The sequence below is a fragment of the Saimiri boliviensis genome, chromosome 10 (genome assembly GCF_048565385.1).
Source record: "Saimiri boliviensis isolate mSaiBol1 chromosome 10, mSaiBol1.pri, whole genome shotgun sequence".
In the NCBI taxonomy this organism is placed as follows: domain Eukaryota; kingdom Metazoa; phylum Chordata; class Mammalia; order Primates; family Cebidae; genus Saimiri; species Saimiri boliviensis.
This window is the reverse complement of record NC_133458.1, coordinates 19,021,951-19,038,999: the sequence shown is the minus strand read 5'-3', so window position 1 is coordinate 19,038,999 and position 17,049 is coordinate 19,021,951. Positions and strand designations below refer to the sequence as shown.

The 17,049-nt window shown below is 40.6% G+C and overlaps 1 protein-coding gene across 2 annotated transcripts in view; it reads right to left on the bottom strand.

Annotated features, from left to right (window-relative positions):
* Nucleotides 1-8,122: 8,122 nt before the first annotated feature.
* Nucleotides 8,123-17,049, bottom strand: part of SVOPL (SVOP like) — a 114,541-nt gene continuing 105,614 nt past the window's right edge. The window contains exons 15-16 of one of the 2 annotated variants that reach the window (XM_003929748.4): nt 11,465-11,578; nt 8,123-8,469 (exon numbers count right to left, since the gene is read on the bottom strand). In XM_003929748.4, coding sequence (XP_003929797.2) covers nt 8,458-8,469; nt 11,465-11,578 — 126 coding nt within the window. In that variant the 3' untranslated portion in view covers nt 8,123-8,457. The remainder of the gene's footprint in view (nt 8,470-11,464; nt 11,579-17,049) is intronic. The other variant, XM_010340366.3, reaches the window with a different exon arrangement.

Genomic DNA, 17,049 nt, shown 5'->3' with positions numbered 1-17,049 from the left:
CAGACCTAGCCAGTTCAACTGATAAAAATTTATTCCTTTTACTTGTTCAATGCTTTTTTTAGGATCAGATGAAATGTCAAAGAAAGAAACCAGATTAAGAGAAAATTGCTGTGCCATACACTAATCCAGCATTTGACAAAACACCTATTTTTAGTTTGCCAAAGTTAATCTTCCTTTATAAATCATTAACTGCAGTAAATTTGTCTCCTTAGGATGATAGAATAAAAAGCTGACTTGAAAGAAGGCTATTATTTGCATTATATCTCCCCCTATAAATTCAGCATAGACGACTTGGTTTTATCTACATGGCTTTACTTCTTAAAGTGGAAAGTATTCTGTGGCTAATTCATTGGGTTTTTCAGGTATTGCTAAAGATAAAATAGAAAATAACTTGTTAGCAATAGCTTCCCATTGTTTATATATAGGTCTTAATCATAATATGTCAATTATATATTGTTAAAAAGTCGATCTAATCACTTTTCCAGATGTGTGTTACATGGTAATGTTTGTCACTGTTTTAAAGATGCATTTGACATTTGTTCTCCAAAGAGTATTGGAATGGATTTTGGTAACTGTGCATACACCTTTTGTCTTTCTTTCTTTGCTCTAGTGTTTGTTTTATTTTTAGCACAGCAGCTGTGGAGCTTTTGCTAATAAGTTATTGGTATCTTAGAATACTGTCATCTGACAGTTTGTTCTTCCATACTTGTCTCCTGAGTTAAAACAGCAATGCAGATAAATTATTTTGAGAATCATCACAAAGGGAGTTAGAACTTGTGAGAGTAAAACTGTAATTTCCTAATGAACCCCAAACTGTCACTATTACATGCAGTGCCATATTTACGTTTTAACACAGTATTTGTTTCTCCCTAACAATCTTTGGCTGAATGAAAGGCAGAACCATCTTTGGTCATACATAATTAATAATATTAAAAGTAAAGGTTTTGGGGCCAGATGCAGTGGCTCACACCTGTAATCCCACCAGCACTTTGGGAGGCCAAGGTGGGTGGATCACAAGGTCAGGAGTTTGAGACCAGCCTAGCCAACATGGTGAAATCCCATCTCTACTACAAATATAAAAATTAGCCAGGCATGGTGGTGCCCACCTGTAATTCCAGCTACACGGGAGGCTGAAGCAGAATCACTTGACCCAGGAGGTGGAGGTTGCAGTGAGCCAAGATCTCACCATCATACCTCTAGCCTGAGCAAGAGAGACTCAACCTCAAAAAAAAAAAAAAAAAAAAGTAAAGGTCTTGAGTTTCTCTCTGTAAATAGCCCTTGCGTAATGGTCTTTAGATTACTATCCATTCACTTTATTACAAGTACTTGTGTGCCCAGGTGGATCTCATCCTTAAATTCTATTTGAATAGAAGTAAACCAAACAATGAGCCTAAACTATAACCCACACTCATTTATCAAGCATTCCGCCAAAAGTTCAGTGCGATTTAGGTAAACCTGACCTGAACTTGTACACTCTAGTGTGTATCTTTGACCATAAACTCTGGGAGATTTTCCTCTGGATTTGAGACCAGGAGCCCAGTGGGCCCCCATTGCTGAATGTTACCATACCTTTGGCTAGGGCTTATGGATGAGCAGACCATGTGGGAGCTAGGATTTACTCAGTTCCACCTCACTGATAGCTTTTCTAGGTGCCAAGCAACTGACTTTCCTGCAAGAAGGAAACCCAGTGACATATACGGCCATGGCAAAATGAACAGATGTAGACCATATTGAATACAGACTACATTTTATATTAGTATCTGGCATTGCAATCATTTTTTCTTTTGAATTAACATGTCCTGCTTGTCTTTTCTGAATGGAAGGGTAGGAAAGTGGAAGGTACTAAAACAAAGGGAAAATGTGGCCAGGAATGGTGGCTCACACCTGTAATCCAAGCACTTTGGAGGTCAAGACCAGCCTGACCAACATGATGAAACCCTATCTTAAAAAAAGAAAAGGAAAGGAAAATATCCTCTCATCGTGGTAGTTTTACTTTCTTTTCTAAGCTAAAAACAACCGGCTTTACTACTACTGTATTTTACTACCACGCAGTAGCACAGATGCAGTATAACTTGGTTAGCAATGCTTTCAAAAAGGTTATTTCCATAGTCAAAAGGGTGAGTATACAGCCAATCGCTCCATTTATGAAACTGCATTTCAATATCCTATGCTGTTACTGTGCTTAAACACATACATTTGAGTTCCAAGGAGAGAGAGTGAAAACAGAACTCCTTTTGCTGAGCTCTGGTCCAAATTCATGTGAATCCCAAAAGTCAGCTGCTGCATACGAACAAAAGGTTTTAGGTTTAAATGGAAGATCTAATCATTTTATGGTTTATATGTATTTGTTATGAGAGAAATTGAGTGATCTGATTGGCCATTAAAATTACCATGCCATGGTGGCGCACACCTGTAGTCCCAGCTACTCAGGAGGCTGAGGCAGGAGAATTGCTTGAACCCACGAGACAGAGGTTGCAGTGAGCCGAGATTGCACCATTGCACTCCAGCCTGGGTAACGAGCGAAACTGTCTCAAAAAAAAAAAAAAAAAATTCACCATGCCAGGCACGGTAGCTCACATCTGTAATCTCAGCACTTTGGGAAGCCAAGGCAGATGGACCACCTGAGGTCAGGAGTTCAAGAGCAGCCTGGCCAACATGGTGAAAATCCGTCTAAACTAAAAATACCAAAAAAAAATAGCTGGATGTGGTGGCAGGCACCTGTAATCCCAGCTACTTTGGGAGGCTGAGGCAGGAGAACTGCTTGAACCCAGAAGGCGGAGGTTGCAGTGAGCCAAGATCACACCATTGCACTCCTGGGTGACAAGGGCAAAACTGTCTCAAAACATTATATGGTGACCGTGAGTTCAGCCATTTAATTTCTTACTGAAATTGAGCTCCTCCTTTTCAATAACCATGTACATATTTTTAAAAGTATTTTATAGCCCTACGTAAATTAATAGTCGATGTCTTTTTATAAATGTTATTGCATATTCATCTTGGATGTGAATTTACTGTCATAATTCACATACTGGTGTCATGTTTCTGAGTGAGAATAATGCCAGCCAATCAGATCACAGATTTTTCTCCATGAAGGTTTTACTTACTGTGAAGGACATCTGAAGCAGGAGTCTTTTTGTTTTTAATTTTGGGGGGCAGATTGGCACTTTGGTTTTAATAAAAATTAACTTTGATGGATTTTTACTGTGACTATTTTACCACAAAGATTTTTTAAAGGAAAAATTACTGAATGTGACTTCAGCAGAGTTCTAACTACTTTGAGTCTCCATTACTACCTCTGTCGTTCCTCCAGCTGTAACATGGATACAAACAGGGGCAAGCTACCAGTCCACAAATAGCTGTAACAGGAAAACCGTTTTTAAAATTCTAACAGATGTATTTCACCAGCCTTAAAAGAGTAAAAAAAAAAAAAAAAAAAAAAAGTCTGACAGAAAGGAAAGCCAGTGGCAAATCTCTTGGATTATTCTGCCTCCCACCAGCCGCTCCCAGAGTAGGAGAACAAAAGATGCTATGAGAACTTCTACTTGTCTGGAACTCATTTGGAGAAGTGGGAAAGACATGGGGTGGGGACTTTCGGAAGTCATTTAAATATTTTAGCTATGTTAATTCCACTTATAAAGTCTGAAAGGTTCCGATTCTCATAATTTCTGAAAAGTGTTTTTTTTTTTGATACAAGAGTCTCACCCTGTCACCGGGCACCAGGCTGGAGTGCATGGTGCGATCTCAGCTCACTGCAACCTCTGTCTCTCAGGTTCAAGCAATTCTGCCTCAGCCTCCCAAGCAGCTAGGACTACAGACACACACCACCACACCCAGCTAATTTTTTATATTTTTAGTAGAGACGGATTTTACTATGTTGCCCAGGATGGTCTTGATCTCTTGACCTCGTGATCTGCCTGCCTCAGCCTTCCAAAGTGCTGGGAGTATTTTTTAAATTTACTAGTGGATGTGTTAACAGATCTCGTATGGGGCCAACCTATTTGCTTCCTTAATTTTTTTTCTTTTTTTTTTTTTTTTTTTTTTTTGAGACGGAGTTTTGCTCTTGTTACCCAGGCTGGAGTGCAATGGCGCGATCTCGGCTCACCGCAACCTCCGCCTCCTGGGTTCAGGCAATTCTCCTGCCTCAGCCTCCTGAGTAGCTGGGATTACAGGCACGTGCCACCATGCCCAGCTAATTTTTTGTATTTTTAGTAGAGACGGGGTTTCACCATGTTGACCAGGATGGTCTCCATCTCTCGACCTCGTGATCCACCCGCCTCGGCCTCCCAAAGTGCTGGGATTACAGGCTTGAGCCACCGCGCCCGGCCTAATTTTCAATTAGAATACTTAAGTCCTAATTTGAGTCCTAAAAAATCTTTCCTTGTTAGTTGCAAGTTAAACATTCAATAAAATTTTTTTTTAATTTTTTTGAGACGGAGTTTCGCTCTTGTTACCCAGGCTGGAGTGCAATGGCGCGATCTCGGCTCACCGCAACCTCCACCTCCTGGGTTGAGGCAATTCTCCTGCCTCAGCCTCCTGAGTAGCTGGGATTACAGGCACACGTCACCACGCCCAGCTAATTTTTTGTATTTTTAGTAGAGACGGGGTTTCACCATGTTGACCAGGATGGTCTCCATCTCTTGACCCCGTGATCCACCCACCTCGGCCTCCCAAAGTGCTGGGATTACAACCTCGAACCACCGCGCCCGGCCAATAAAATTATTTTCCCATGTTTTCACACGTGGTATGGAAGAAAGGCTGTTTTAACAACATTCCCTGCAAGATACTTGGGAATGTGGATTCTTTGCCTATGTTCTAATGCTTTTAACCCCAAGACAACTGAGCCAGAAAATTCAGTCAGGAATCTTTCCATTGCAAATGACTGAAGCCTCATTGCCATTTCTTTGGGGGAGAGGGTAGAATACACAGATCAACCCTCGTTAAGCACTCCTCGCCTTTGAAATGACAATGTACTGACCTGAGAAGTGGCATATCCCTAAAGAAAAATCAGGTTGCTCTCTTTTTTTTTTAAGACAGGGTTTCCCTCTGTCATCCAAGCAGGAGTCCAGTGGCACCATCACTGCTCATTGCAGCCTCAGTCTTCTGGGTTCAAGCAATCCTCCTGCCTCAGCCTCCCAAAGTGCTGGGATTACAGGCATGAGCCACCACACTCAACCCAAGATGTTCTTAGAACAACAAACTAGGCCAGCAAGTGCCAGATTTTGACAGTGATGCTGGTTATCTGACTGGTCCTATTAGGGATTCACCAATAAGAATGCATGTTAAGAAAAACCAAAGTACAAGCCGAGTGTGGTGGCTCATGCCTGTAATCCCAGCACTTTGGGAGGCTGAAGCAGGTGGATCACAAGGTCAGGGTTTTGAGACTAATCTGGCCAATATAGTGAAACCTCATCTCTACTAAAAATACAAAAAAATTAGCCGGGTGTGGCAGTAATCCCAGCTACTTGGGAGGCCGAACCCAGGAGGTGGACATTGCAGTAAGCCGAGATAGTGCCATTGCACTCTAGCCTGGACAATGGTACAAGACTCTTATCTAAAAAAAAAAAAAACCAAAGTACAAAATATGTTGGCATTCATATTATAAAAGTAGTTTTTGCCATTGTAGACTGTGCTTTAAAGAGACTCTACAACAAGACTGAACAGCAATTAAGAGGGAAAACATAAATGCAATAGACCTTAGTTGCTTTCATTCTACAGCATACATAACCTTAAGAGTACAGTTTGCACAGGTGTGATGCCTTGCATGGAGTGGTTTCAAAACAAACAGCATGTAAGTAGAGGCATACCACAGAGATTGCAGCTTCAGTTCCAGGCCACTGCAATAAAGTGAGTATCAAAAATGGTCACAAACAGTTTGGTTTCCCAGTGCTTTAGAAATTATGATTATACTGCAGCCTATTAAGTGTGCAATAGCATTATATCTAAAAAATGTACATACCTTAACTTTCACCAAATAGCTTCTCACATATCAATCTTTTGCTGATGGAGAGTCTGGCCTCAATATTGATGGCTGCTGACTGTTCATAGTGGCAGTTGCTGAAGGCTGGGTAGCTGTGGGAATTTCTTAATCAAGTTTGCTGCATCAGTTGACTCTTCCTTTCATGAAAGATTTATCTGTAGCACATGATGCTGTTTGATAGCATTTGACCTACAGTAGAACGAACGTCTTTCAGAATTAGAGTCCATCTTCTCAAACTCTGCTACTGCTTATCAACAAAGTTCATATAATATTCTAAATCCTTTGTTGTAATTTCAACAATGGTCACAGCAATTTCACCAGGAGTAGACTCTACTTCAAGAAACCACCTTCTTTGCTCACCCACAAGAAGTACTCATCTGTTAAAGTTTGAGATTACAGCAATTCAGTCACATCTGAGGCTCCACTTCTAGTTCTCTTGGTGTTTCCGTCATATTTGTAGTACATTTCTTCACTGAAGTCCTTCTCATTCCTGAGTTATTCTGACTGCCTCCCATGTATCACAAATGTTCTTAATGGCATCTACAATGGTGAATTGTTTCCAGAAGGTTTTCTATTTACTTTGCCCAGATTCATCAGAGGAATCACTATCAGTGGCAGCTATAGCTTTATGAAATGTATTTCTTAATGAGACTTGAAAGTCAAAATTACTTCTTGATCTATGGTTTGCATAACGGCTATTTTGTTAACAGGCATTAAATTATTGAGATCTTAGGTGACTAAGCACATTGTCAGTGAGCAGTAATGTTTCAGATGAAGTCCTTTTTTTCCCGTAGTAGGTCTCAACAATGAGCTTAAAAAATTAACCATCCCATAATCAGATAATTCTGTCATCTAAGCACTGCTCCATTTATAAAGTAAGAGTAGATTTAGTGTAATACTTAAGAGCTCTAGAATTTTCACAACAGTCAATGAGTATTGGCTTCACCTGCTGCATTTATCCCTAAGAAGAGAGCCTATTCTTTGAAGCCAGGCATTGACTTAAGTCCTAGTTGGCATCTTCTTCCAAACGAAGTCTGTTTCATCTCCATGAAAATCTGTTGTTTAGTGTAACTACCATCAGTGATTTTAGCTAAATCTGAGTAAGTTGCTGCTGTGTCTCCATTAGTTACTTGCTGCTTCACCTTGCACTTGCCTTCATAGAGAGGTAGGGTCCTGCTCTATGTTAGGTTTTGGCTTAAGGGAATGTTGTGGATAGTTTGATCTATCCAGACCAAACTTTCTCCACATTAACAATAAGGCTGTTGTGCTTTCTTCTTATTTGTGTGTTTACTAAAGTAGTCCCCTTCAAAAACTTTGTGCATTCACGACTTAGCTGTTTGGCATAAGAGGCCTAGCTTTGAGCCTGTCTTAGCTTTCAACATGCCTTCCTCACTAAACTTAATCATTTCTAGCTTTTGATTTAAAATGGAAAATGTGCAAGTCTTCCTTTCACTTGAACATTTACAGGCTATTATAGGCTTATTTGGCCTAATTTCAATATTACTGAGTCTCAGGGGATAGGAAGGGCTAAGGAAAAGGAGAGAGAAGGGGGACCATCCAGTAGGCAAAGCAGTCAGAACACACATGTAGCGATTAAGTTTGCCCTCTTACATGAGTGTGGTTAGTGGCACTCCCAAAACATAATAGTAGCGTCAAAGATCACCAATCACTATAACAGATTACCAAAATATGACAGAGTCAAAGTATGTGCTGTTTTTAACAGTGCAGCATACAGACACACAATAAAATAATGGCATGCCTGTAATTACATGATGTAGGAAAACCTGCTGCATTCATTAATCTCTTATCACAAGATTCAAAGATTCCCCCTATTAAAAAAAAAATTAAAGGCTGGGAATGTAAGGGGGGAAATAGTTTATTCCCTGCTTCTTGGTGATTATATGTAATATTCTAATGTAAGCATTTTATGAATAGGCAATTTTTATCAAACTATGGAGGATATAAGTTACATAGACTAATTTTAATTTGAACTTGGTGGCTATTCTAATCGTTTTGAAAGATTTAATGATGGGAAGTCAGTGGGGAAAAAAAAAAAAGAATTAATGATATTATCTCAGGTTCTTGCCTTAGCTACAAAACTTCAGTACAAGTTAAGCTACAGACCTCATGGGAGAATATCAAATATAAGTTTATAATTTAGTATTTATTCATATAAAGGTTTACAGACTTGATTTCAAGGAAGAAAAGCCATCTTCTCCCCACCATCTCCCTCTCACACCCCTTTCAAAGCTTAAATTATATTTTATAAAAGTACTTTATATATTGTCTCTCAAGGAAGAGATCAATATCCAGTTACCCACCCACTCCCATAAATGCCTTATTTAAAAAAAAAAAAGAAAAATCATCATCACTTCATTACCGAGTACTATACAGAAGTAAAACCAAGTTTTAAGTAATGCACCACAGTTCTGAAAATGGAAGTCATTTTTCTCATCTGGTAGACGTAGCTTTGCAGGTCTTCATTTAATTTGCTGGAAGAGAGTTATTTAATAGATCAGTAATGGACTTTTTAAAAATAGACTTTTTAATTTAAAAAAATATATATTTTTTTTTTCTTTTTTTTTTTTTTTGTAAGACAAGGTTTTACCATGTTGCCCATGCTGGTCTTGAACTCCTGACCTCAGGTGATTCATTTGCCTCATCCTCCTAAATTACAGACATGAGCCACTGCACCTGGCCAATATTCTCTTTCTAGATGGTGTTTTCAGATTTTTAGTTTACCAGACTCATTGAATCACAGTTTCAGAGGGTAGCTGTAACACAGAATCAACACCACTTGAAAACTATTGGCCAGGCTGGCTCATCCACATTATTAGGGTGCTGTGTTTGTGTGTTGTTGGAAGGAAGTTAACATTTTTGGCATGTCCTTACAAACATTTCTAGAAGATGTATTGGTAGCAGGTGGCTTCATGTGGTAACCACTTGCAACACTGAAGTAGGGGGAGAGGGTATGGGTGTGTGTTTTAAGGTTTGCTCAAAGACATGTAGCCATGGCAGTCATCAAGGGATATAAGCCCAGACAACTGTACTGAGCCTACTTGTTTGCTTAAAAGGCTGTCAACAATCTTGCAGAATCGTTTCACCATACTGCTAAAACCAAGTCCCAGTCAACAGAAGACAAAAGTCTTCTAGGTGGATATGACTTGAATAGGAGATTCTCAGACACCTTAGATGGTGAGTCAGGTTTCTTTTTATATTTATCATTATTTGCAAAATTAAGTGATGCTAAATTCCTGTTCCCTTAGTGTTACCGTCTGGTTTAAATGCCAGCCCCACTACAATACTTGTGTGCTCCTTTATACAAGTTACTCGACTTGTGCCTTAGTCTTCTCATTTGTGTAAAGGATCTGATCATCTTTTAGCTTATGATTAAAAAGAAGCATATCAATTATCTAAGTCTCTGGCTTTAAGCATTCAATGAATGAATCACCTTTCTGAGTAACGAACTTAAAGCTCTAAATTCACAATTATATAATAGACCATCTAATCTGATTTAAATGCATTATTACCTTAAAGATAAACTAGCCTTAAAGATAGACAAACTAGGCCGGGCTTGGTGGCCTACATCTGTAACCCCAGCAGTTTGGGAGGCCAAGGTAGGCGGATCACTTGAGGTCAGAAGTTCGAGACCAGCTTGGCCAACATGGTGTCAATACTAAAAATACAAATATTAGCCAGACATGGTGGTATAGTTATGACTACAAAGATTTCTCCTAGTAGGTTAATAGTTGGGGGTAAGGCAAGATAATAAGGTTATTTATCTTAATCACAGCTACTCAGCAGGCTAGGGTAGGACAATCACTTGAACCCAGGGGGCAGAGGGGGCAGTGAGCTGAGGTTGTGCCACTGCACTCCAGCCTGGGCCACAGAGTTAGACTGTTACAACAAAAGACAAAAGATTAAGCCTTTAATACTCAATAGCGTCTTCCTTGTGTCTACTCAGAGAAACAAAGCATATCGGTATCGAAACAAGTATGAATAAGGTTTACTATGAGTAGGACATGGCAGACAGGACAAGTCACATTCAGCCACAGAAACATCATGACTCTACGGCCTCAGGGAGAGATGGCAGCTCAGGGTCAACTAAACTACGTGACCAGTCGCCTAACCCAACAATTCTCCCCCTTCCCCATAAGTACACACATGTCCTTGTATGCCAGCTACAAGCTTTGTGTTGAAGGCAGGAAAATGTCAGACCCACCACCTGTACTTGGATGTGACCATCCTTCACTGAATCCAATCGTAGGGGTAGGGGTAGGAGGGGCCCTCTCTTCAACCTTGAGCCTGGAAGCATGCCTTACACTTTTAAGGGGTCATTTTTCTTTTTAATGTACTTGGCAAAATAGAGTGAGCATTCAGTGCTGCCGTTAGTATTGAATGGTGACTGGTGCAGCATTGGAGCTTCTGACTCAGTTCCTCCCACAGGGACCAGAGGTAAATGAAGCTGGGCCAACACCGAAACCACGCGGTCCCAGGGGCGGCACAAAGAGCTGTTGCAGCTCTGCAAGCCACTTTCAGCTCTGCAGCAAGGCTTACATCCAGACAGAAAAGTGGGAAGGGGCCGAGCACGGTGGCTCACGCCTGTAATCCCAGCACTTTGGGAGGCCAAGGCGGGCAGATCACGAGGTTAAGAGATCTAGACCATCCTGGCCAACATGGTGAAACCCCGTCTCTACTAAAAATACAAAAATTAGCCGGGCGTGGTGGCACGCGCCTGTGGTCCCAGCTGCTCGGGAGGCTGAGGTTGAAGAATCGCTTGAACCCAGGAGGCGGAAGTTGCAGTGAAACGAGATTCTGCCACTGCACTCCAGCCTGGTGACAGAGCAAGACTCCATCTCAAAAAAAGAAAAGAAAAAGTGAGAAGGGTAGAATCCTGAGGCCTCAACAACTGTCATTAGAAAAAGAAGTTATTGCAGGGCACAGTGGCTCACGCCTGTAATCCCAGCACTTTGGGAGGTCAAGGTGGGTGGATCCCAAGGTCAGGAGTTCCAGACCAGCCTGGCCAACATGGTGAAACCCCATCTCTACTAAAATACAAAAAATTAGCCGGGCATAGTGGTGCATGCCTGTAGTCCCAGCTACTTAGAGGCTGAGGCAGGGGAATTACTTGAACCCGGGAGGCGGAAGTTGCAGTGAACCGAGATCGTGCCACTGCAATCTAGCCTGGTGACAGAGTGAGATTTTTGTCTCAAAAAGCAAATAAAAATTCTTGTTATTCAAACTACAATTTTACAGAAAGAAATCTGATATAAATTATTAGTTATTTTAACTAAAATGATGTTCAAAGCTATGTGTGGAAAAAACTGCAGACTCAGTTTTTCTGTTGAAAGCTGCTAAACATATACTGTATTTAATACAAACATGGATATCACATCTGCTAAAAAGAAGGATGCCCATATACCACATTCATTTCCTCTGGGCAAAAGCGGTAGTCAGAAAGACTTCAGAGTTCCCTGCACCACTCACCTGTAAGGCCCGTCCTTTGGTCTCAATGGGGAGAGTGAACGCAGATATGGCGCATATAACACAGACGGATGAGAAAAGACACAGGGACCCCAATATTGATGCACTCATAAGAACCTACAAATTACAAGAGAATTACTCAATTTATGGTGCTCCAGTCACCTCGAAACTCTTCTTTATGTGGAAAAGAAAATACGGATTCACTTCACTAAGATGGTCCTTTGCAGCCATTCTGCAGGTTGTACCTTCCTGACAGATTGATTTATCGGAGCCAATCTGGTGTAGTCATTTTGTGTGATTAGTTCAAGAGCAGGGACTGGGCCGGGTGTGGTGGCTCACACCTGTAATCCCAGCACTTTGGGAGACCGAGGTGGGTGGATCACCTGACGTCGGGAGTTCGAGACCAGCCTGACCAACATGGAGAAACCCCATCTCTACTAATAACATAAAATTGGCTGGGTGTGGTGGCACGTGCCTGTAATCCCAACTGCTTGGGAAGCTGAGGCAGGAGAATTGCTTAAACCCAGGAGGCGGAGGTTGCGGTGAGCTGAGATTGCGCCATTGCACTCCAGCCTGGGTAACAAGAGCAAAACTCCATCTCAAAAAAAAAAGAAAAGGCCGGGCGCGGTGGCTCAAGCCTGTAATCCCAGCACTTTGGGAGGCCGAGGTGGATGGATCACGAGGTCGAGAGATCGAGACCATCTTGGTCAACATGGTGAAACCCCGTCTCTACTAAAAATACAAAAATTAGCTGGGCATGGTGGCGCGTGCCTGTAATCCCAGCTACTCAGGAGGCTGAGGCAGGAGAATTGCCTGAAGCCAGGAGGCGGAGGTTGCGGTGAGCAGAGATCGCGCCATTGCACTCCAGCCTGGGTAACAAGAGCGAAACTCTGTCTCGAAAAGAAAAGAAAAGAAAAGGAAAGGAAAAAGAAAAAAAGAGCAGGGACTGCATTAATACTCACTGGCCAGGTAAGACCTCTCTTGGCACCTGCCTGTCAGGCATCTCCAGAGCCAGGTTTTGGTATCTGGAGAAGATGGGGGAATGTGCCCATTTTCCCAACCCCTCTCTCTCATACCAGTTCAGCTTGCTTAACTTCTAACTCTCACGTCATGCTCTATCCTCTCTCTGCCAAATATCCCTTTCCCTTTAGTCCAGACAGCAGAAAACAGGCAAAAGTTCATTTTGGAAGAGATGTTATGTCAGCATCTCTGAAAGAATTACATACTGATGTGTCTTTCCTCCAGTTATGGAGTTGGGTGACAAATCTTGTGCGACACCAAAACTCTTTGGTGTCCATTTTTCCACAGTAAGTGGGTTTCTGTCCATCTGTGTACATTCTTTGGCCTTGACCTTTCCACTCAGATACTAATTCAGACACTACGTCTCCTACTTCAGTTTCTCTTGGTCTGTGTTCTTGATAGTTCTCCACTAATCTCACGACAATAGAGTATGAAGAGGTTAACCAAGCTCTCTAGAATCACAGAATAACATATTATAATTAAGAAAGGACCAGAAACTATCTGGCTTAATACAATTTCTTCCCTTTACTGGTAAGCCTAGACTAAGTGACTAGTCTCAGTAACTACTTGTCTAAAGCCAGATACAGATCCCGACACACAGCCTGGTGTTACCACCACACTTAGATTCCCTTATGATACACTATTGGGGAGCCTACCTCCTGAGTATCAGGGCTGCTGGCTTCCAAAACACTAAATAATTCCACTCACCATGCAAACAGAACCCACAATATTAACCTTACTCATTATTTTGCAATTGACCTAGCAAGTGATAGGTACTATGCTGATTTTCACTCCCAAAATAATTACAATTTTCCCCAAACAGGAGTTTGTATACCGTGTGTGTGTGTGTGTGTGTGTTTACTGCTGGAAGTTTGGGAAGCAAGCTTAGAAAAGGGATAGAAAGCAAAAGGCCAAGCAGTCTGAACTAAGATCAGATCATGCCATAATCAGGCATGTGTCTAGATTCTGCCATTATTGCTACTTCTATTACTGGACACCAAAATTCTTGCCACCACCAGCATGAATCCTAAATGATCCCTACTTTACATCCTTTACACTACATTTAAAGTCCTGGGTGGTGTGAAAGCCTGATGGGCTGAGTTTAGGTCACATAACTGTGCTCCATCAGCCAGGGTCAGGGGGAGTAACTGCCTAGGCTTTCTGGCTTCCCTGAAGCTTCATAGCAAGACTCAGCAATCCAGGAGATGTTACTGGATATTTTTTTTGATAAATTCTAAGTTTACTAAAGTCAGTTTCTATTGTTTATAAGCAAGAACTCTGAGTAATACCTAATTATAAGATTATAAAAATCATCTTAGAATTTTGTTAAAATGCAGATTTTCAGACACCACTCCAGATTTACTGTATTAAAAGGAAAGAGATCTGTTGTTAATTTCTTCTTCTAGAAAGCAGCCCAGACGAGGGATAAAGAGAGATATTACATAATGACAAAAAGGTCAGCCCACCAAGAAGCTATACTAAAGGTTATACATCAAACAAAAGAGCTTCCAAATACATTCAGTAAAACTGTTAGAAATAAAAGGAAAAAGACATCCACAAATAGTTGGAGACTTTAATACTCCTACCTCAACAACTGATAGAACTATTAGACAGCAAATCAGCATAGAATTTTTTGACCCCATCAAGCAAGGAGACCTAACTGACATTTGTAGGACAGTCCACCCAGTAACAGCAAAATACATCTTCTGTTCACATGCCCACTTAACATTCACCAAGATAAGCCATATCTAGGACCATAAAACGAACCTCAACAGATTTAAAAGAATTGAAATCATCGTGTGTGTTCTTGTCCCAAAAGGATGTCCAGCTAAGAACAGCTAACAGCAAAATCTCCAAACACTTCTATGTAATCCAGTCACCAAAGAAGTCTCAAGAAAAAACTAAAAATACACAGAATGGAAAGAAAACATGACGTATTAAATTTACCGGACACAGCTAATAGGAACAAAAATAGAATACTTAGAATAAACTTTACAAGAAATGTATGAGAAAACTGTAACTCTACTAAGCACATAAAAAATCTATTTCAGTTTTAGGAAGATATAATCTTGTAAAAATATAATCTTCTCCAAAACAATCTGTAATTCTAATAGAAATTAACATCCCAGCAGGATCTTGAGGAAAAACAAAATCTAAGGTTAACTTGGCCGGGCAGAGTAGCTCGCAACTGCAGTCCCAGATACGTGGGAGGTTAAGGTAGGAGGATCACTTAAGGTCAGGAGTTAGAGGCCGCAGAGTTCTATAATTGACCTGAGAATAGCTACTATAATTGTACTCCAACCTGAGCAACATAGCAAGAAAAATTAATAAGAGATATAGAAATGTCAAAAGACAAATTACAACAACATTTAAAATAAATGGATTCTTTAGTAAAGCTAATTAGAAAGAATTAATATGTAAGAAAAATTAGGCAACTTCTGAAAACATGTGGGGGTAGAAGGAGTCAGAGAGATTACTGGCCTTGGAGGAATTAATGTTGCAATCATTAGCCGCGTGGTGTTGGTGCTGGAATAAAGAGATCGGTAAAGCAATGAGTCATTAAATAGATCCAAGTATCTATGGACATTTGGTTTATTCTAACAGGGACATGTTTAATCATTAGAGGGAGACGGGCAAGGATGACTGATGGCCTCAGAATAACTAGCTGGGCATTTTGTGGCTTTTTAGAGCTAGATCCAGGCCAGGCATGGCGACTCAGGCCTGTAATCCCAGCACTTTGAGAGGCTGAGGCAGGCAGATCACAAGATCAGGAGTTTGAGGCCAGCCTGACCAACATGGTAAAACCCTGTCTCTACTAAAAATACAAAACTTAGCTGGGTGTGGTGGCAGGTATCTGTAAACTCAGGAGGCTGAGGCAGGAGAATTGCTTGAACCCGGGAGGCGGAGGTTGCAGTGAGCCAATATCATGCCATTGTACTCCAGCCTGGGTGACAGGGCGAGACTCCATCTCAAAAAAAATAAAAAAGAGAGAGAGAGAGCACGCTAGATCCTTACTTCAGGCCTTACGCATAAATTATGAAAAAAATCAATGTAATGTGTTAGACGAAACACTGAAAGCCTTTGAACTTTCAATGTTTTATAAATATTTGTAGAAATATGAGTGAACAAGTGATGAAGGCCATTTAAGCATGACTGAAAACAAACACCATCAGTGAAAATAATTGGGAAATTGACTACATACAAATTTAATATTTTGTTTGCCAAAAAACTTGATAGTAAAACCAAAATAGAAACAATATAAAAACATCTGCAGTACGACAGTACATGGCTAATAGCCTGTAGAAAAACTGCAAATCACATAAATAAAAAAAATTAATACAATAGGAAAAGATAGTAAATGAAAGCTGTTCAACTTTATTAATAATGAACAAAGTGCAAATTAAGACAAGATATAATTTATTGCTCACCAGATTGAAAAAGGTTTAAAAACCTGCTATCCCTGGCTGGGTGCAGTGGCTCACACCTCTAAGTGTCAAAATTGGGAGGCTGAGGTGGGAGGAGCCCTCACTAGAGCCCAGGAGTTCAAGACCAGCCTGGGCAACACAGGGAGACCCTGTCTCTACAAATAATAATAAAAAAAATTAGGCACAGAGGCACACGCCTGTAGTCCCAGCTACTCAGAAGGCTGAGGTGGAAGGATAGCCAGAGGCCAGGAGTTTGAGCATGCAATGAGCCATGATTGTGCTGTTGCACTCCAGCCTGGGTGATAGAGCGAGACACTGTCTCAAAAGAAAAGACTGCTATCCCTTTTGGTGATGATGAAAAGAAATGGATACTTGCTTAACAATGTGTTTATAGAACTGAAAAGACATTTCTCCAGGGAAGGCATACAAATGGTATATAAAAATGTGCTCAACCTCACTGATCATCAGGAAAATAAAAATCAAAACCAGAGATATATCACCTCACATGTGGTGAGATATCACGTTTATCAAAATGATGAGATAAGTTTTGTCGAGAATGTAGATAAAGGAAACCCACTGTCAGTGGGAATGCAGATTGGTGAAGCCACTATGGAATATACTGTGATATTCCTAAAGAAATTAAAAATAGTACTATCAGATGATTCAGCAATCCCTCTGCTGGATATATGCCCTAAGAAAAGAAAATTACCGCCGTGTAAAGATATCTGCACTCCCTCTGCAAATGCTCATTGGAGCATTATTCACATTAGCCAAAATATGGAAACAACCAAAATGTCTACCAAAAGGTGAATAAACTGTGATATATACAGACAACGAAAGATTAGGTGGCCTTAAAACAGAAGGAAATGCCATTTGCAACAACATGAATGAACCTAGAGGACATTATGCTAAAATGATAATAAGCCAGGCACAAAAAGACAAACACTGCATGATCTCTCTTATATATCTAAAAAATAAATCAGATACATAGACTAAAACGATGATTACCAGGAGTAGGGGGAAATGGGAAGATGTAGGGGAGAAAAAAAGAATGTATTTATAATAAATTATTATAATGCGAAGTGCATAAAATTTTAAAAATAGGAAACATAATTTGGTAAGATTGGTCATCCACTTTTAAAT